Genomic DNA, 21,195 nt, shown 5'->3' on the forward strand with positions numbered 1-21,195 from the left:
CATCCTGCAAAAACCTGAGGGGGCGGTCGTCCACCACCTACAAGAGGTCACGACGGGTGAGCACTTACCATGGCACCGAAGCCACCATTCTCCTTCTCTGGGAAGCCCTCGCTCATATCTGCTAGGTTGGTCATGCTGCCCCCATGGGTGCCGTTCAGAGTGCTGTTGTACTGCTCAATGCTCTTGGTCATCTCCTGTTGATTGTCTTGTATCTGGGAGAGCTTGCTGCGAGCCTTAACAACAAAGTTACAACCTGGTTAACACACGGGACATGCATCCTCCTGGCATTAACACATAAGACTGAGATAAGACAGTCTACTACAATTCGCTGCCACATCGATGGACCAAACCAAGGTAGAATTAGCATTAGCGTCCTGAGTAGAGACATGCGAGTCTTGAGTCTGCTGAGGATATGCTTGATTCTAGCCATGTCCGCTGCCTGAAACCTGCAAGTCATGGCTGCTGCTGTTTTGTGTAATGTTGCAGAGTTGTTGTTGTTGAATGCTGTCCATGAAGCAGATATGTATTAGGCTCATATTGTCATAAATTAATTAAAAGATTATAAAAAAAGAAATACATACGTATTTTGCTGAGGTATTAACAATTTAAAAATTGACTAGTAGAACCACTAAAAGATCATCAAGAGTTCATCAGCCTCTCTCCTTAATGTATCAAACAGAATGGCTTCTCAGGTAATGCAAGAGGCTTTTTCAGCCCTACTCTTGAGTGAAATTACTTCACACCACAAGCCTTCTGCCCATTTGACCTGAATGATCAAGTGTGCCATATCATAACACAGGTCTACAGGCCTGAGTGCTCCACAAACATCAACCTTAAACTGCTGCTGGATCCCTTTACTCTCAAAACTGAAGAGTGTTTTTTGTATGATAGGGTCAAAGGACTTGATACTAGGACTGACTGTGTAAAAGCAATATGGTGTGACAGGTACAGACTGAGAAACCCTTCACACTTCATGGGTCTTCCTGTGTTAGAATTGCGTGAGATGGCCGTCATAGAAAACTCTAAAAAGAAAGCTCTAAGATGTGTGTCTGCTGAGGATCTCCTCTCTAAGAAAAGGTGTCGGGGTTACAGTCTTCACAAGGGAATCAACCTGTTTCATGATGAAGCCAAAGCGACAGCCAAAGTGACAGCCAACATTCTGTAGTCAGCCGTCTTTCTCTAGGTATTCCGAGGAGTGCACAGTCATCTTGCAAAGATGCATGTGGTTCTGGTCGGTTAAGAAAAAAAAACATCCCTCACTTGTGCCTGCAGAGCAGAAGCACAATTTATGATTGTCTAATTCAGAAACTGACAGCAGGCACCCCGCCCAAGGAACAGGAAGGGTGTGGAGCACTCAAACATGAGAAAGTATGACAGGAGTGTGGTCACATAATTACCCACTATCTGGGTACAGCATGCTGATAATGATGAGAATGAGGACAGATAAGCCAAATATGATGTTTCTAAATATTCAATCTAGGGTGTTCAGTGCCAACATCATAGTAATAGCATTATCTTAATTAAACACTTGTGAAGGTCAATATGATGGCCCATTTTCTGCAGTTGATTGACACATTAGTATAATGGCACTTCATGTGCATGCCTACATATCCAGTAAGCATTCAGTCATGTCTACATGTGACACAATGTACATAATGACTTGCTTTTACATAATGACTAGCGTTTCCCCACAGCAGTTGTGTTAACCGTCCTGGTTTGAAGGATTACTGGGGGAGACCCATTTGATTATTTGAGTCAGTTAATGCAGTGAAGTATGAACACTAACTTCCAAAAAACCGTTATGTGTTTACTGTGCACTACATTGTACTTGAGCAAATATGCCCAAAGGGTACAGGTCACAAAATACTGGATGCTGTTATAGCGCCCCCTACTGGGAATATATCAGGTCATTCTAGTGATCTCTCCACAACCATACTTAATGGACAAGTCAGTGAGAGATTCATTATGCAAAGCAAATCTCAATTGTAACGCTTAATCTGCACGACGCTGGTTTTCCGCCACCATGCAGTCGTTACGGGTTGGGCAGGCCCAGAGCTCAGCTCCTGGGCGCGGCTCACCTGGTTGATCTCATCCTGCGTGGCCTTGAGGGACTTGATGATGGTCTCCAGCTGCACCTTCCCAGCCTGGAGGCTCTGCTCCAGCTGGCTCTCCTCCTGCTGCAGCCGGCTCAGTTCGGTTTTGGCCCGGTCCAGCTCCTCCTCTTGGCTCTGCAGGTCTGTCTCCTGGGAGTGGATCTGAGTCTGCAGCGAGGAGATCTACCGCCCCCATGGGGGAGAGGATGGAGACACAGCAGAGGAGAGGCAATGGTGTCACAGAGAGATGAGAGAGAGAGAGAAAGAGAATAGAGTAGTAAAGAAAGAATGGAAGGGAGGACACAGAGGAGAAGAGAGGAAGCAGGAGATTAACAATAAAGTAGAACCTGAGTCAGACGTTAAAGGACATTATTGATATCTCAGCTGGGATATCACATTATCATCCTGGCTATTAAATGCACTAAAGATCCACAGATGCACACTATACATAATCCTTTCATCCCTGAGTAAAGTTTTTATTTTTCCCAAAGCTCCAAAACGAACTGGAAACATCACAATGTTGGAGTATTAAGCGGTAACAGCAGCCATTAAGCCACTCTGCCAGCCTCACCATCTGGGACTCCTCCTGGCACTTCTGCCGCACGTCATTGAGCATGTCCTCCAGCTTGGCCTTCTGCTGGTCCATCTCCTCCAGCCGGTCCTGGGCGTCCTGCTTCTGGGCCTCCAGCTCCTGCAGGCTGCACGTCTCACGGTCCAGGTCATTCTGCATCTCCTGGTCCACACACACACCCACACACACACACACACACACACACACACACACACACACACACACACACACACACACAAAGGATGCAAATACACAGAAACACAAAACAGTGCTGTAAGACTTCATGTCCATGTTTTAAAAATGTCCATGTTTAATACAAAATGACTTAAATATATAAAAAAATATCAATGTATTTAGCTATCAATGTCACGTTGTTCAACAAATACATTTGAACTCCGTGATGTCAACACCCCCTATTTATAACTAACTCTTAGCTATCTGGGACCTACACCCGTCTCCTAAATCATACTAGCACAATTGGCAGGCCAGTTTGGCTATAGTATACTTTATTGAAGGCACTACTGGTAATAATAAATGTACCAAATGAATCAATTACATTATAATTATTAGCTAATACTGATCCATCACAATTACTCAAGTCCTTTTATGCTTTCGTCTATCGTCTATAACAGTGTTTCCCAAACTTCTTACAGTCCCGTACCCCTTCAGACATTCAATCTCCAGCTATGTACTATAGACACTATAAGAACTACATCACTACATCAAAGTCAAGCCTATTTGTGTGCAGAAGGTATGCAGTGTCCTAACCTGAACCTCAGTGGTCTTATGCCTGATGGCTTCTTCTGTCTCCCTGATCTCTTGCTCCAGAGTGTACTTCTCTCTGAGGAAAACAGCAAGCGATAACAATTCATTCCTTCCTGCTTGTAATCACAATCATCATGGTGTCCCATTCTTGCCTCCTCCACACAGACCAAACCAAACCAAACCGAACCGAAAGAAGGGACAGAAACAGAAACCAAACAGAAAGTGTGTCATCCATAATAAAGGGGTTACCTGAGTGTCTCCCAGTGTGTAAAAGCGAGTGTGCTGAGGCAGCATGAGGAGTAAGTGGTGGAAACAAAAGATTGATAAAATCACACGATCAAGGAGCGCCTCAGAGGACCACAGAGGTCAGATGGGGGAAAGCGAGGGGCGGGGGGCGGCGGTGAGGAGAGGAATGCAAAAGGAGATCATCAAGATCTCATCCACCACCAAAGTCTCCTTGGTTACCTGTCTCGTCCTTTCAGGCGTGCATTTTATCAGCAGCACTCTACAAGGCAGCGGTTTTCAAAGGAGCACACTCACTTTGGGCCAAAATAAGGCAACTCAAAACAAAACAAACACAGCAAACAACGACACGGACAGGAGGAGGCATCTGAACAGGAAGGAATGAACAAGCGTCTGTTTTCTGGAAAAGGGTCATTTCAAAGTGACAATGTAAGATAATATACATATTTTATGCTACTCTTTACGTCTGATACTTAATGTCGTTCGTGTCAAAAGTATTTTCAGGCCAGCCTCTCAACATCTGTGAAAAAGAGTGGATTGTGTCTAACTGAAACTAGAGTGCCATCTAGTGGCTGAAGGGTGTGTAAGAGAAGTAAAGTGACAAAAATGAAATATATTTATATCATTAATAAAACACAAATGCTTGAGAAAATGCATGTATCAATTCCATGTAATTAAGTGCAATGTACTTATGTTATGAAAAAACATCAACTCATTTTGTGACGGCAATATTCGTACATGGTGATATAGCCAGTAGTGTCCGTGGTTATAAGCTATATTACAAAAGCTTCACCATTAAAAAGACACACGGTATTCCGAAAGCAAATCTGCTGAGTTTAATGACACACGCTGGAGGGAAAGACGTACCTTTGTAGCTGGGCGATCTCCTGGCTGATGTCATCAAGCTCTTTGATGCCCGTGAATTCACCTGACCCCACCGAGCTGGAGCTGTCCTGTGAGCGAAAAGAGGAGGAGGATGAGGAAGAGGACACTGAGCCAGAGAAAGGAGCGCTACAGCCCCAACACCACCACCAGGACATACACCACCCAAAAAAAAAAAGAAAAGAAAAAAGAAATGGGGGTGTGGAGGGTGGGGGGGGATAACACACGCGGGTGTCACCAGCACACAGGAGGAAGGAGAGAATGCACGCAGGCACACTGCAGTCTTCATCTCCCCCATCTCACACCATACACTGGGAAGGCAGGAGAGCACACAGCCAGGGGTCACAGAGCACCGACGCAGGCTTTCGGCACAAATGCTTTTCAGAAAAACAAGGGCCTCAGCTAACGAGCCAGAGAAAGCATTTTTTTTTTTTTTCAGTTGTCATTTACATACCCATAACTTGAACATTATTTGCTGATATTAGTGACACAACCCAGAGCATCAGCAGCAGTAAAATTAGAATAGAGAAGAGAGAGGGTTTCTCTTAAGATCTTGGTCATCTCATACTGTTTAGATCTCACAGGCCTCACACTGAGACGAAAGATGAATTGTCAATGGAATGCCAAAACACAGTCAACTGTCCTTGGAATGCTATTTACAAACTCCTGATTCAAGTGAACACATTCAAATGTATTAAGATATTCTACATTCTATGACTGAAAATGACATATATAAGAGGTCAGCCTACTTCAAGTGATTAAGTAGCAGACCACAAAAGAGGCCAAATGCATTTCAAACTTTGATATACTGGCCATAAGAAGTAAAATAATAAAGTTGATGAAATAATGGAATTCAGATCAAGTGACCTGTTTGTCATCACTCAAATCCTCAAGAATAAAGAGGTTTGATGGAAGAATTATAACATCTTTCATAGAGTTGAAGTTCAAGTCAAAACAGTAAAAAGATGAGACCTTCTCAAAACTGTCAAAGATTTAAAAAACGAAAAAACATTGTGGGCCTACCCTATGAAATCAACAAAGTAACAACCCACACAGACAAGATAAATTGACTTACACGCCGCATCTCTGAAAGAGCAGCCATTTCAGATCCCACTGGTGTCATGTATCCAGACAGACTCTGCAGGGAAATGGAGAGCTGGTCATTTAGCAGTAAAGAGAACATAAAATAATTGCAGAAGGTTATTCTGGGAACTAAAATGGCTGGAGGCAAGACTGGCTGAGACCAGAACAAACTGCAGCAATTTAGTTCCTTTTCAAAACCTACACAATGGCCAGCTGTTCACCATATTCAGATGTGAACTGTAAAACGGGGTAAGAGCGGACTGGTTTAATGGTACACACCGGTACAGGAGTGCTGCGCTCAGACGGTGGCATCATCTCCGCGCTGAGAGCCTGTGGCGGGTCAAGGCCCTTACTGACTTTCTGCTGGATGAAGTGCATGGCCAAGGCAAACTGCTCGCGCGTCAACTTTCCCATCTGCCGAGTGTCCGCTAAGCCCCTGTGGACAGAGACACAGACTTCATTTAAACTGCCATGTTCTCACGTTCTCTTCTCCTGTGACCATGTTCACAAGGTAAGCAATGGTGGCTGACACAGAAATGTATGCAATCTTCTCAAAAGTGTCATCCTGCTTGCTGGGCTAGGTCAAACCGGAAAAAAGGTTGAGGTTGATTTAACACAGAGCCCCCCCCCCCACATCAAGCTCGTGGTCACCCACCACTCAGTCCCTGGTGCATGTCATTGGGCAACGGAGCATGCTGAATGAGCCATTGGTGAGAGGGCTCTGATAGGCTACTCATTCCACGTGGGTAAACCCTAGACATGAGTTACACAATGTCTATTACTGTGTTACTAAGTGTGCAGACACAATTTTACTGGAAGAAAATGGAAGGAACACTAGTTTCCCACAGTCCACTTGATGTATTCCTACCCTTAAAGCAGTGGTTCCCAAACTTTTTACAGTCCCGTACCCCTTCAGACATTAAATCTCCAGCTACGTAACCCCCCCCCCCCCCCCGTTAAAAGAAAAAAAAAGTTTTCGTTTTCAATCCATTTTGGCTCATTCTGTTCACCCTGAGGTAGATTGATGGCTTTGGCTTAAAACGAGTGAATAATATGTGCCGCAAGTGACCCAAACCTTCTAACGTTGTTGTTTGCCAGCCATCAACAGAACAGGAGACTAAAAAAACTATTAAAAAATTATTTGCAGGCGATTGGGAAGATGAGCGAATTAATTTGACAGGCTGTAGCGGAGGTCAACCGTTGAACAAGGGGGCGTGGCCGGAGCGGAGTTCAGCACAGACATATTCTCAGTGGTTTTGCTTTTTAATTAATGCTTGTTCATCGTTGTTGTGTTTAATAGAAAGAAATACAGCCTGGCAGGGCTAATTACAGGGGAATTTGGGCGATTTTGAAGCACAAAATGATGTTTCCGTCTGAAAGTTGCAAATCTGTTTCAAAGGGTACATTTCACGAATTCCGTCCGTTTTCCGTTATCGCGGACATTTTTTCCCCGCGTACCCCCTGAACCACTTTGCGTACCCCTAGGGATACGCGTACCCCAGTTTGGGAACCGATGCCTTAAAGGATCTTAATAATAACCTACAAACATTTACACTGGAAGCGGACACACGACTTCAATTGGAAGTGAAATTGACTATGTCATGAAAGAGGACTTGCACCACCTGTGCAGGACCTCATCTCTTATCGAAACGCAATCTCACCATATATGTGCCAGCATGTTCTGCGGGAGCCCTGACTGCATGAAGATGTCTTTGACTTCAAGGCCACTCACAAACCCATCAAGGTCGTTGTCTGTTTTCAGGAAGATGTCATCATAGCGCCCTCTGTCTGCTGCCGGGACTACCCAGTTCACCGAGTGCTGTTGGCAACAATAACGTTGCACAATCAGACCGCATTCCTATATCTTTAAGAGGGATAGCTGGACTCCTTATAGCTAAAACTAAACAAAAAATAAGGTAGGTAAAATAAAACATATTTTGATGGAGGAATCCAGAAATACAGATAAATACTAGCTGTATCACATTCTATACAATGTGTATCACGTCAGATCTTTGAGAAGTTTGACTACATTTCACAAATGATACAAATCAGTGGGTAAACCACTGAGTGTCCTGTTGCACACAGGCTCTGGTGTACCTGCGAAGACTTGAGAGTGTGTTTGGGGGAGAGACTGCCCACACTGTTGAGTGAGTTCATGCTTCCGTGGGAGGGGGTGGAACGCAGGCTGTCTTTGGGTGGTGGGGGGCTAGCAGGCAGCCCAGGGACCGTTCCCGGCAGGGAACTGACAGACTTCTTCCTCTTAGAGGGGGGGATGAGAGAGGATGGCAGGACTGAGGGCACAGGCTCCTTCTCAAGGGCTCGGTACACCAGGTGCATGGCCTACCGTACACAGAACACAGGGCACTTTAAAGGATCACGAAAGGATTTCACACCCTTATCATAATTAACACACATTCACTACTGTCATTTTACTCATGAGGAAATGTTCATTGTACCCTGTTTACACATTCAGTCATGTCTGACAGAGATTTTAGCAATATAATACTGGCTTGAAGGACGTATGAAGATAAGATAAGTGGATGACTGTGAATCAAAATTTAAATATGCTATATACATAGATCTTACCACTGCAAATTCGTCTCTGTCCAGGTGTCCATCTTTATCAATGTCACTGAGGTCCCAAACCTTGATTAATCATAACATTACATGTGTTTGTAATGAAATAAATGTTTTTCATTACGTTGAATATGGATACAACATATTCAAAAAGAAATAGTATAATTCTGTACCTTTCCCAGCACATCCAGAGGTAGTTTTGAGTTCATAAGAACAGGCTTTACTTTGTCTCCAGAAAGGAGTCCATTCACTGGTGCAAGGCTTTCAAATATGCCATCAAACTTACTCTTTTCTTCAGACTACAGACAGAGAAGGAAAAGAAGAATCAGTGACAGGGTAGGGAGTCAGCACATTAAGGTGTACGTTCACCCCTAGCTCTGAGCCCAACTCCAGCCACTAAATCATTTTGAGAAATGCCAAGAAGCGGGCAAGTGTAAAAAAAACAACAACAATAAAAAAAAAATTAAAAAAAAATTAAAAAAAGGAAACAGAAATGCAAAAAAATTTTTTAAAAAAATAAATAAATAAATAAAAGAAGCGGGCCAGTGGCTGACAGGGGTAGTGGGGAAGGGTTGAGAGTTTACTAGACTGAGGGTCTACGAATATCATGACGTAAAGAAGTCCCAAATAGTTGACTAAGTCAGCATCGGCCTTGCAGGATTCAGAATGATTTTAAACAGTAGACGGTATGTTAAGCCATTTTCAACCCACAAAATGTTGTCAATATTAACACCAGCATTGATGTGTTTCGTCACAGTTCAGTCATATAATTTAGTTAACAGCTGAAAACACACATCTTAGTGTGCACTTACACTTGAACCATTATGCAAACATAATTTTGTACAAATGAAATGACTCACCCTCACAATCCAATGGCTTTCACTTGAAGCAGGTACTGTAGTGAGTGATGGACTGCTTGTGTCCTTCTGCCAATGAATAAATGCACAATGCAGAACCTCAGTCAGTGTCAACACTAGCTTATTCATAATTGGCTTGCCTCTTTTTCAAATATATACAGTATCATCTATATCAACTGACCACAGTGGAAGCTGGTGATAACACATATATTACTGCTCTACCCTGGACTTTAACAGTCTTGAGAATTACTCATAAAAATACTCACAAATTTAGGGGGTGGGACTGTGAGGTTCAAGCTTGCCAGACTGACTTCTTGGCCGCTCTGTGCACATGCTACCAACCGCAAAGCGACATAAAATCCCTGAACAGGGAACAAATTGCTTAACAACATGGTAACAACGGAAATGGAAAAAATTATTAATAATCACATCACTTTAGAGAATTCACACATTTTAACTTATTTTCCTACCTGTTTGTCTAAGAATCCTTTCCCATCTGGATCTGCTAAATCCCAGATCTGGGGATAGATTTTTTGGGTAAACTTTTTTGTACTTTTGGCAAATCAAATATACTGCATAAACTACAAAGTGGTGTATTATTCCCATAATCCTCACAGTACCCACCTTTCCCAACGTCATGTCTGGAAGCCCAGACTTCTTCAGGAACAGGGCTGCTTCTGTAGGCCCTACTCTCCCTGTATTTCCTGGGTCAACCTGGAAGAGACAGACATTAATGTAATAGTGCTATGACATCTCCATGTTTACCAACAATTAGTTAAGACTATATTAGATAAAAATCAGAACAGTAGTGTTTTTTTTATTATTGCACTCACAAAAAGGATCAGTTCTAATCTGATCTCATCTGACCTGGATTAGCAATGAAGTGTAACAACAGTCAATGCATTTCTGAACTGATACAGCTAGAGTGAGGTTTTTATCCTGCCTTCACAGAACCATAGATTCGATGATACACCTCTGTGAATGCAGGATTATCATACTTGCGTGAAAATGTGTTCCAGTCGCTCAGTTGCTTATATATATCATCAACGGCCTGAATACCCAGTCAGGACATATTTGTAACTGCTTTCACAATGGTAGCTTATCAGGGATAACAGTATCTGCTTAAGGATTTGCCAGGAGTATTAATTCCCCTTTATCGTGTCATTACACCTCACATCAGGTTTCAAAACAGCATGTAATACCAGTCATTACAAGACCTGATCACAGTGATACAAATTGTCTAAATGTAACAAGCTGATATCACTTTACCTGTCTATAAAGATTTTCATATACTGGAGTCCCACTCGATAACTGTGTGAAAATAAAATGCTCTGTTTAGAACATGTGTCACTGCCCCATCGACATGCAGATCATGTTTTAACAACTCTGTCGTTCGTGATTAGCCTCACTTAAAGGACAGTGTTAAGCAAATGTGTTCAACAGATGATAACTAATGTACCTCTAACTACAAAGAAGCAGGACTGATTTAAAACCGTGAGCGCTGCAGCTGCAAAAGATATTACAAGAATAGCTGGCTTAACGTTATCCAGATGAAGGTGATAAAAAAAAGCCGTCCTGGCAAAGGCACAGCTAGCTAGCTAGCTAACGTAACTCCAGTTTTATCACAATGTTAAGCCGCTAATGTTGAATAATATTTCAGTAAAACTGGCAGTGACCGTATTCACCCGAATTAGAAAGAATACACTATTGGCAATTTACCTAAGCGTCTGGATATCTTCGGTATATCATACAATGTGAAAATAAATATATTAAAGCTAGATAGCTAACGTTATTTATTTTTCACCCAGGGTGTGATTTAACGCTAACTGGTTAGAAGGCTAACGTCAACAGTAACTGAGACTGGTGATGATGTACTATTTACTTTAAACTGTCTGACGAACAGTAAGATGAAAACTGAAAAGAACAGTATGCCGTTAGTTAACGGAGCTAGTTAACTAGCCAATGATAAATGTAATTTTATTCAACGAATGTTAATACCAGATGGAACTTTACTAGCTAGCAGGGTGGGTTAACGTTAGTGGATTTAATATTACTATCCTAGCTAGCTAGCAAGAGGTGTAATGTTCGCCTGCTAGTTAGTTCCTCAGCTCTATGTTTGCATACATTTTAACAAATCATATAAAGTTGACCATATTTAATACGTCCCACACTGCGTATCTTAACAGTGACAAATCGAGCAATAGTAATAGTTAATGTTTATCACCAGTCATCTCCCATAATTGCATGCTAGCGATAGCTTGTATAGTGAGATAGCGTTAAGCTAGCAAGCTAACTAATGCACAGTGATGATTTTCAGTTAGCTTGGACGCCGCAAATAAATTGCATTGAGATGCAATCAAATGTTAGTAGTATGTATCAAATATAGATATGTACTATATCTGCATGATCAAAACCACCAGGTTATCAATCTAAATTACTTAGCGTTATGTTGTAACGAAACTATGTTATCTACCTCCTCTGGGTAGGTAAGATAGCTAGCTAATGCGGCTATACAGAACTAACGGTATTCCTTAGCAGGCTTGATTTGATTAGGCCTCGACCCATGTCGTCAAACAGGACAGATAAACACGTCTTGTACTTTGTCTTACGATAAATAACAACATTGCCCATGTCTCCCAATGCAAAAGGGCTATTCTCATTCATTAAGCATGATTCTAATATTTACAATGAATACATTCCTTGGTATTACCTGGGTGATAGATGTGAGGGCTGCCATCTTCCCTGTTGCTGCGGGAACACGCACACCCTCTTGCAAAACACCCCCCAAGTGGACGAATGGCTTCGACTGTTATCTAGGGTTAGTCCAGTGTAGCATCCTCGGTGCATGACCACTAAAAACTGTCAAATTGACCCTTTGAACTTTGCGCATATTGCAGTCAGCGTCACGTTTCTTCATATCTGGAATAGTCATGGTTTAGTGTACAGGCTACTTTTAATTATAATGACTGCCCTGTGTAGGCATTTATTTGTTCTGACCTACTCAGTTTACGTTTTGGCTTAAAAATGGCAATACATACCAACAAAGATCAGACCCAAAGAATTTCATTTTAAAGCTTTGTAAAAGCTATTTATTTCACATTATGCTGAAACAATAATCCTAAGTACCATACACCCAGCCCTCAACGTTAGTGTATTAAGGCAAATATAATTTCTTACAGGCTAACCGTCTTCTCGCCAAAATAACAAGGACAGTAATAAGAAAGCTACAGGTAAAACACTGTAACCAGACCATGACACAGTGTTAAACCCCCTGGGCTATTTTAAAGTCATGCAGGTGTATAAACTCTCCTCGCCAACATTCTTTGCCATAAAGTGCCAACATTTACAAAAACAATTCTCTTCCATTTTTTGGCCTAGGCCTTCAACAACAAAAAACAAAAAAAGGAGAGTAATGTTTGTTTAAGCTAAGCAACACATTTTGAGGAGAGATGATGATAAATATTGACATTCCAATTATAACTTGACAATAATGATACAATGATACAATGATTGAAGAATAATTTTGTTCAAACCAACCTTTCTCTATCTTAGATATTTCCACTAAGCTGCAATTTTCTCATGAACCAAACTTTTTTTTAACTCAAACAAATGAAGGCATGACGGAGGCGAGATGTTGCTACAGGGCGCAAAATAACTCACAATACAGTAACCCAAAAAAATGATAAACAGATAAAACAGCTTGACAGTTATTTTAAAATGAGACACAATTCCTTACTCTATGTTTCTAAAGGTTTTGGCTATGTTGATCAAATATATAATTTTGATAAGTTAACATTAAGAATATACCACTATTGGGACCTGTTCATGTCATACAGGTTCATTTCAGTTTTCCAAATGTATTAGCCCATGTCTTGTATTCTGAGAAGCTACCATCATTGGACCAAATTCTGACAAACCTTACAGATATATTCCAGGACACATTTTTATGTTAGCTAAAGGACACACTTCAGTTTAGTTTGATATAGACATCATATGGTTCATGGTAGAGAAGCAAAATGAACTCAAATGAATTAAGGTGTGTCCTTTGGCAGAAATAAAATATAATTGCAACCACAATCGTAAACACACAAAATACAAACAGCAGCAATAGCAGCAGTGAAAGTTCACAGTTGAGGTGATATGGTTCAATAAAAAGGGAGTGGCTGTTACAATTAACAATATTTTCACACCATGGCTTTTTCCAAAGAGAAACCTTAGAAGACCAAATACCACTGGTCTTGCCTCTCTCGCACTCTCTCTCATTCACACCCACAAACATACAGACACACACACAAAATACTGTAGATCTATTCTCTTTTTTGTGGCCATCTCCCTGACTATCACCATCTTAAACTGCAAAAAGAAAACAAAAAAACCCTCAATCACTCATCATCAAAGTTTTGCTGGAGAAGGAAATTGGCAGCAAGATTCTCATTTTTCTCACATGCGAAGTAAGCTTGAATGACCAGTCCTTCTGGAAACCCCAAAGCTTTTAACTGTAAAACAAAGAAATGTTGCACTTAGTATGTGATGCTTATAAAGTGATCATATCTCAAAACAGTTGTTATGATTATGTTATACGTTTAATGTCCATTATACCCTCTCTATTGCCTCTTTCTCCTGTGGGGTAACCTGGATGTAGTTTGTTTGTGGCGACCCATGGGCCTCCGCTTCGTCTCCATGAGGCTCGTTTAACATCTGTACAAACTGCTCCTGGTGCGCGGTGATTTGCTACAAACATATAACCATTTACTCTTAAAAAACGTATCTCTCTTTATAAAGAGGGAAGGGGCACACAGACGAGGACGAATTTGCAGAACAGCTCAACATTTGTCATACTGACAAAAATCTGCAAATATGCAGTGGCTTGTTAAAGTAATCAACCCTCCTGAAAGTCATCACCATTTTCTGTTTTACACATATTTTCCCTGCAGTATTGCCATTGTGAGCACTTATGCTGTAGTATATTTCTAAAAGCTAAATAAGAAGGCTAATTTGTCTACTAAAATTAAAAACTAAAATATTCTGCTTACATAAGTATTTAATACTAGGCCATTATACATTCATAGTTGGTAGAGAGCACTTCTGCTGCAATTATAGCCTTAAGTCTTCTGACGAGGGACAGTACCAGCTTTGCACATTGTTCTGCTGTTTTTTACCCATGTTTTGGTATAATTTATGTTGAACATCTAGGCTGATGGGATAGTGATCCTGGACTGTAGTCACAGATGATGTCACATTTTGATCAGGGCTTTGAATGTTCACTTTTACTGAGCCCCTCCAGTTTTGCTTTAGCCTTGTGCCTTGGGTAATTGCCCTACTGGTAGGTAATCCCTCTTTACAACAGACTGCAACAGGTTTGTCTTTCTGTTATTGTGTAGATTTTATTTCAATTCATTCTAAAAAAGTTCCCCAGTTCCTGCAGTCAAGAAATACCCCCACAGCATGATGTTACCACTGCCATATTTCATGATTGGAATGGTGTTTCTTGAGGCATTGGCAGTGTTAGATTTATGCCACACACAGCGCTTTGAGGATGGGCTAAAAAGCTTTATTTTGGTCTCATATGACCATGACCATTTTAGGCAACCTCCAAACATGCTTTTATGTGACCATTTTTTTTTGCCATCCTCCAATTCAGTCCAGTTTTATGAATAGCTCTTTAGAATTGATTGTGGACTCCTACACCAGCACCCCAATGAACTTCATAGATTTTTCAGGGTGATTTGTGGACAGTGGTGGCCTCACCAGTTAATATGTTCTGCGGATGCTTGGTTTGGGGGACACACTTTTCTACACAGCATCTGGGTGGTGTGATTCAAGTTTCACGGATCCAGTGGTGCTCAATTGGACATCAAAACACTCGGATCCTCTCTTGGAGTCTTTTCTTCACTTAAGCATTTGAATCACCTTGTCTCTTTAGTCTTCATTCCCTCTGTCATTTAACAACCTGACTGATGATCCTTAGAGAGGGTGACTTTTATATCCAGAAGGAGATCGCTGCTTTAACCACTCATAGGCAGACCGAAATATGATCAGTTATGGTCAAATAAGTATCCTTTGCAAATAAGTAGTAGTAGTAGTAGTAGTAGTATATAGTTATATTACAGTTTTTAAATCATTTCTTTTTAACAGACAGCAGACATATCACTCATTTTGCCTTCAGAAATGTACTAGAGCATAAACGTTAACAATGAAAATACTCATTGAGAAATTATAAGTATCTTTTGTAGTTATGAGAATGGTGATGAGTTCCAGGGGGTTGAATACTTTTGCAAGCCACATCTTATCAGTACTCAGTCTTGTCAGTTGACATACAGTATATATCGTGCTCCACTAACCTGGAGCAACTGTGGGTTGTCTCTGCCCAACTGCTGGAGCAAAGCAGGGAGGAGGGCTGGGTTCTGCTGGATGATCTGTCTCATCTGCTGGAACTGTGGCTGATTCCTTAGGAACTCCAGAGGGTTACCAGAAGATGGCAGCTGAGATGGAGTAGCTGCTCCTTCTACAAGCACACAATTCAGCAATCGTTTGGTACCATCATGTATACACTGCGCATAATTCATTAACTAGAGTTTACTTGGTTCAATGATAAAGTGCTTAGTCAATGATAAAGTGCTGTGCACCAATGAAAATGATGAACACAGATTTTTAAAACGCTGTTAAATAGTTTCTTGGTCAAAATGTGTACAATGACAGTATGTCAGAACCAGCTATATACTGTACCTTATTCCAGCTTTATAAAAAAGCAGAGGTAACATTTTACTGAAGGACAAAATATTAGTCAAAACACACTAATTAGTGTCTGTATTAGTGTCCAATACGGTCTGCATTAGGCCAGGATTCACTCATTTTGTTAACCTCATTAAATAGGTCATTTATTCTACACATTTATTCTGTACAATAGGTACCTCCTTTATAATCAACTGGTTGGTCTTAACATACTCTTACTGATATATAGCAAGGATCAAAATATAAAATTGTATGGCCTTTTAATATACTGTCTGAATATGCCACAGAATAGTTGTAGAATAGGTATTCCTACCTGCAAACTTTACTTTACCAACAAACAAACTATACCAACAAGTCCATCTTAGAGTCTCACAAGACAGAGACATCTGTTAGAGACTGATGGAGGCTTATGGCTTTGGAAATGTCTCTGTCTCTGTCTGGAAACACAAGATGGTTACTTTGGAGGTGTGTGGTAGGGTACTTTGGACGCACATCGTCTTTTTTCCTAAATACAAATTTCAAACTCACAAACTCAATGACTTCATCCTTTTTACATTGTCATTAGAAAATTATCAGCCTTCACTTGAGAACAAAGATCCTGTTTTAAAGGAATAATGAGATATTTACAGTTTTAATAATTAATGTGTCTGTACTCGTAGTAGGCCATTCTTATAATTTCAGTCTGATTATATGGAAAATAATCCTTCACTTTAAAAAAGGGAATTTATGTTGGATCAGTAATAATATACTATGTAGATATCACTGATTGAAGTGCACTCATTGGTCTTGAGCAAGTTCCCACTAGTCACCACTAGCAGCCAGGTGAGTACAATTACCAATACTTGAACCTGCTGTGCCATTGTATTGAGCAATGAAACACTGTTTGGCAGTAGGAATACCTATTCTACAATTATTCTGTCCATTTAACTAACATATTCAGACAGTGTATTAGGAGGCTACAAACTTTCTATTTTTATTCTTATTATATATCAATTAGCTTAAGTTGAGACCAATTAGTTGGTTATTAAGGATGTACCAAGAATAAATTACATATTCAGTGAGAATACAAAATGGGTGAACATAGGCCTGATTAATCAATTATGCTTAATGTAGACTTTATTAGGCACTTTACACAGACACATATTAGTTATGTGTTAATGGTTAACATATTCTCCGTAAACGAAAGGGTTATCAAATCAGGGATGCTCATATCTTAAGAGACCAATATGGATTTCAAAACCAAGACAATAAAAACACCTGAAGTAGGAGTAGGAGTAGGAGGTTGGGGTCTCTCTGCAGGTGGGGCAGTGGGGTTAGGGGCAGTGGGGTTAGATGCAGTGGGGTTGGGTGCAACGGGGTTAGTTGCACCAGCAGGTCGCGTCACTTCCACAAGTGGCTGCTCCGGCTCAGACGGAATGCCCTTATAATCACAAAACAATTGAAATTATCATTTTGAATTCAAAAACATGGATTTCATGTCTGACTTCAGTATTTGAAAGAATCTTACCATGAGCAGGTACTCGACTGCCCGGTCTGGATTGTTATAACTTGCTCGAAGAGCAGCAATCACCTGCTCTCTTTCATATCCCATGGACATGATTTCAGTTACAAGGTTCTCGTAAGCTTGCCCTGTAACTAACCAAACAAACATAAAAAAACTGCAGTGACCTGTAATATCTGAATCTAGATTATTGTGTCATTTGTTGACCATTATGTTCTTTTTTGACCAAGTTTTGGTCTTCTTTTTACCTAAAATTGATGCCGCCTCTTCTAAAAGGCCCAAGTCATCAACAAGGCTAGAACAGGAAGCACCATAGAATTATAATTCACATCACACAAAATCGACTACTATTACTGGAAATGTTGAGAAATGGTAAGGAAGTACAACGACACAAAAGATTAAAACAAGTGGAAGGAGGAAGACCATGTGGTAGCCTTTCTCACCTGGAGGCTGAGAGAACTGGTGGATTTGTGTCTGCTGGTTGTTCCTGGCGAACTTCCTGGGACGTGTCTTCAGGAGGCGTAGCAGAGACTGTAGTGGTGCCAGCTGATGTTGCTGACCCTGTACTTCCTGCCGTGGGTCGAGGGACAGCCTGATCAGCTGTGCTTTGAGTCTTATGTGATGGGACTGGATGAGAAACATGGGTGGGCACAGGCACTGGAGCTTGAGCTAAGACTGGAGCTGGAGCAGGGGCAGGGGCAGGGGCAGGGACAGGGACAGGGACAGGGACAGGGACAGGGGCAGGGACAGGGGCAGGAACAGGGGCAGGGGCAGGGGCAGGGGCAGGGGCAGGGGCAGAAACAGGGGCAGGGGCAGGGGCAGGGGCAGGGGCAGAAACAGGGGCAGGGGCAGAAACAGGGGCAGGGGCAGGGGCGGGAGGTACAGGGCTGGGGGTAGGAAGAACAATGTCCGTAAGGGGGGCTGCACCCAGAGCTGGAGTCGGAATTGAGCCAGGACTAGCTTGGACAGGGGGCAGAGTTGATTTTGGCTGCAGAGGAAAGAAATTTGATTGCCCAGAGATTGGTCAGAATATCTTCTAAATTTGACTAGTACGAACAACAATCAAGCTGAATAACACTGATTGATTTCAATCCTGTCTCAAGGGCCTCCCTGCACTGAAGGTCTTCTATCTATCCTTGCATGCCTGATTGACATCAGTGTAACTCAAATGCTAAAGATTGGCTGACTCAGGTGTGTTGAGATTATCAAGAGTGCCACTGATTAGTTCAGTCGGGTTTATTGAAAAAACCAGAGAACGTGCAAGAGCAGGACTCAGAACCACTGATTTAGAGAGTACAAATCCAATTGCCTTACCTTTGCCACCATGACCACAACAAAATTCTTCTCATCGATTTTGTAATCCTTTAAAGGGATGTCATCATTCAGGATTTTGCCTAAAAAGCAATCATAGTAAGTCATACACTCTCATTATAAACTATCATGACCATGACCAATTGGTCTACTTAGAAATTTAGAAAAAGAATGATGCTAGAGTAATGGTATCAATATTAATGTGATTTTCTCACCAGCATATATCAGCTTTTGGCCTGTGGCTGGATAGACATCTTTCCCCCTCTTTTCTTCTATCTTTTCCTTTAATACTCTCACCTGAAACAGTCACCGACACACCATCAACATTGAACACTAATGTACTTGTTGTAACTGTAACAATGTATTAGTTTCAATGCAAATATGTCATTTACTGTGAAGTCATTGCTATGTTATTATCATTTGTTGTGAAATCATATCCCATCTGTTGTTTACCACTCAAAGTTTATGGACCATTGACTATACATCTGAAGTAGTAGGCATTACTGTAAACCTTTCATTTAAAAGACATTTTAGCTTACTGGACTACTATTTGTGATCTGTAGGTTCAGTACGAGAGGTGATAGTAGCCTATTATGTATAAAGATACAGTTGGCTATGAATAGGAACACTCATGCTGATATGTAGAATCGCAATATTATAATAAACATTTTAACATTATTATTCACATAAGTATACATAGTGGCAAAGTCGGAGAATGTTCAGGACCTCCCATTGCTCATTTATTTGTGCGATTTTAAGCGATAGCTTTGGGAGTGGAGTGGTGAAAGGGAACTCCACCGTGATATCAAAACAGACCTCAGGAAATACTGCGCTGTCATTTCAGAGCAGAAAGCTGGGGTAGCGAGTAAACATCGGCAAAATCATAGCAGCACGGCGATCACGGAATGTCACTCCGTATACCATGAATTGCGACATGGTTTAAAATAGTATCCCCCTTCAGATTTAAGTTGCTTACGCCGAGGCCCCGGTATTTCCCAGTCCCTCTAGCCCGGCCAATAGTCTATTTACTTGGGCATAGTGACTCCGGTGTGGTTACTTACCGTTAGTTCTGGATCTATTTCTATCTTAAATGTTTGCTGCTGTAAAGTCTTCAGAGTGATTGTCAGCATTTTCGATGAGATTCCAGCTCGTGGAAAGCTCTCCAAGACGCGCTCGTACGATGAATTTCCTGTTACCGTTACCGTTACCTCAACACTTAGATGTGACTCAGCTATCTCACTAGAAGATAATATTATGGTCAGACGCCATCTACTTGCTGCCGAGGACAAGACACGGTTTTAAAAAGCCCATGTGGTCACTGCCTCTGGGATGTCCCTGGTTGGTTTACACAAACCTCATAGGCGCAAGCGTATGCTCAATAACAATATTTTGCTTTTAGATTCGTTGTGGGGGTGGTAAATAATCATACTGAAACATAATGAGTTGTGTTTGTACACTGCACAGCACACCTTAAGGCTTATTTTTCTTTAAGTCAGATCGGCCTACGTACACGGTATAAATTCAGTAAGCCTATAGGCTACTAAGGTGAATTGATAGATTAGCCTACTTTTAGTGCAGTACCTAAAAGCTAATAAAAGTATTTGATTTCTGTCATTGTGGCCTACTCTGTGTGCTCTTAAAGATAGCCTTCTTATGAATAGTATTTCTGAAAAGTATATTTTATTGTTACTCAGGTAAACAAGGCCCTTTGGTATACTTAAAGAAAACAAACTTCCTGAATTAAGTGAAACAGACTAGTTGTGTAGCTACAAGAATACAAACATGACTACAAGTAGCCTTCTGAATTTCAGGAAAACAAACAAGTAAAGTACAAATCCCCAAAATACTATTTAAATTGAACTTTAAGTGCACTTCTGCTGTATATTGTACAATATATAAAAAGTCTTAATAAATAGGATTTCTGTTCCTCAGAGGGATTGAACTGTGAAATGGGAAAGGTGGGGATGGCTCTTTTCTGAGATACTGAATGAAGTGAAAGACTAAACTGCTTTTAACATGTTGTCAGATTCCATTTAAAGTAGGCCTAGATATCACTGGCACGATTAAATCACAAATGTATTATACCGAGTCAAACTGGCCAAGACTTTTTTCTTGACTTTTTCTCTCCAGTCATGACCATTATGAGCATCATAGAAATGGGGAAGTCAAAGACAAAAATCAAAGCACATGAGCCACAATAATGCATTGCTCTCAAGACATCTCCTACACATATCGAAGGGGCTTCATCTCTTAAAGAGACATTGGCAGGTTCAGAGTCCTTTCGTTCCATATAATTGTGTAGTGTGTGTAACACAGAGGAACACCACAGGACGCTGGACAACTCATGTCTAAAACAGCAAAGGGTCAGAATGGGTCAGAGAGGGGAACATGAGAGTTCCATAAGATCTTTGTCAATGCTGTTGCAACAGTAACAGTGCTGTTCAGGTCATTTTGTATACTTGCCAGTTGACTGCTCATAGACTTCGCTTGGTGGACGAAAGATTAGGGAGATAATGTGCTCCGAAGGGTCCGGTGTATGACTGGTTTCTGCTCCCAAAATTCTCCACCAGGGGTTTTATG

At 41.2% G+C, this 21,195-nt stretch overlaps 2 protein-coding genes across 12 annotated transcripts in view; both read right to left on the reverse strand.

Annotated features, from left to right (window-relative positions):
• The window catches only part of eps15l1a (epidermal growth factor receptor pathway substrate 15-like 1a), a 28,453-nt gene extending 16,416 nt beyond the window's left edge, over positions 1-12,037 (reverse strand). For 7 of the 11 annotated variants that reach the window (XM_031575136.2, XM_031575132.2, XM_031575138.2 and 4 more), the window contains exons 1-19: positions 11,782-12,037; positions 10,341-10,382; positions 9,696-9,785; positions 9,542-9,589; positions 9,338-9,433; positions 9,075-9,140; positions 8,388-8,513; positions 8,224-8,283; positions 7,735-7,977; positions 7,299-7,456; positions 5,917-6,073; positions 5,630-5,692; positions 5,009-5,029; positions 4,540-4,625; positions 3,679-3,711; positions 3,433-3,505; positions 2,665-2,826; positions 2,079-2,276; positions 69-233 (exon numbers count right to left, since the gene is read on the reverse strand). In XM_031575136.2, the coding sequence (XP_031430996.1) occupies positions 69-233; positions 2,079-2,276; positions 2,665-2,826; positions 3,433-3,505; positions 3,679-3,711; positions 4,540-4,625; positions 5,009-5,029; positions 5,630-5,692; positions 5,917-6,073; positions 7,299-7,456; positions 7,735-7,977; positions 8,224-8,283; positions 8,388-8,513; positions 9,075-9,140; positions 9,338-9,433; positions 9,542-9,589; positions 9,696-9,785; positions 10,341-10,382; positions 11,782-11,808 (1,914 nt within the window). In that variant the 5' untranslated portion in view covers positions 11,809-12,037. The remainder of the gene's footprint in view (positions 1-68; positions 234-2,078; positions 2,277-2,664; positions 2,827-3,432; positions 3,506-3,678; positions 3,712-4,539; positions 4,626-5,008; positions 5,030-5,629; positions 5,693-5,916; positions 6,074-7,298; positions 7,457-7,734; positions 7,978-8,223; positions 8,284-8,387; positions 8,514-9,074; positions 9,141-9,337; positions 9,434-9,541; positions 9,590-9,695; positions 9,786-10,340; positions 10,383-11,781) is intronic. The other 4 variants (XM_031575140.2, XM_031575135.2, XM_031575133.2 and 1 more) reach the window with 3 other exon arrangements.
• Positions 12,038-12,132: 95 nt separating this feature from the next.
• Positions 12,133-20,012, reverse strand: rad23ab (RAD23 homolog A, nucleotide excision repair protein b). The gene is made up of 11 exons (XM_031574823.2): positions 19,677-20,012; positions 18,831-18,912; positions 18,619-18,698; positions 18,161-18,292; positions 17,748-18,037; positions 17,553-17,599; positions 17,311-17,438; positions 17,061-17,223; positions 15,413-15,576; positions 13,671-13,802; positions 12,133-13,567 (listed from the first exon to the last, which is right to left on the reverse strand). The coding sequence occupies exons 1-11, from the start codon at positions 19,743-19,745 to the stop codon at positions 13,454-13,456; spliced, it is 1,401 nt and encodes a 466-aa protein (XP_031430683.1). The 5' UTR covers positions 19,746-20,012; the 3' UTR covers positions 12,133-13,453.
• Positions 20,013-21,195: the final 1,183 nt, after the last annotated feature.

Source organism: Clupea harengus, chromosome 10 (assembly GCF_900700415.2).
Source record: "Clupea harengus chromosome 10, Ch_v2.0.2, whole genome shotgun sequence".
NCBI lineage: Eukaryota > Metazoa > Chordata > Actinopteri > Clupeiformes > Clupeidae > Clupea > Clupea harengus.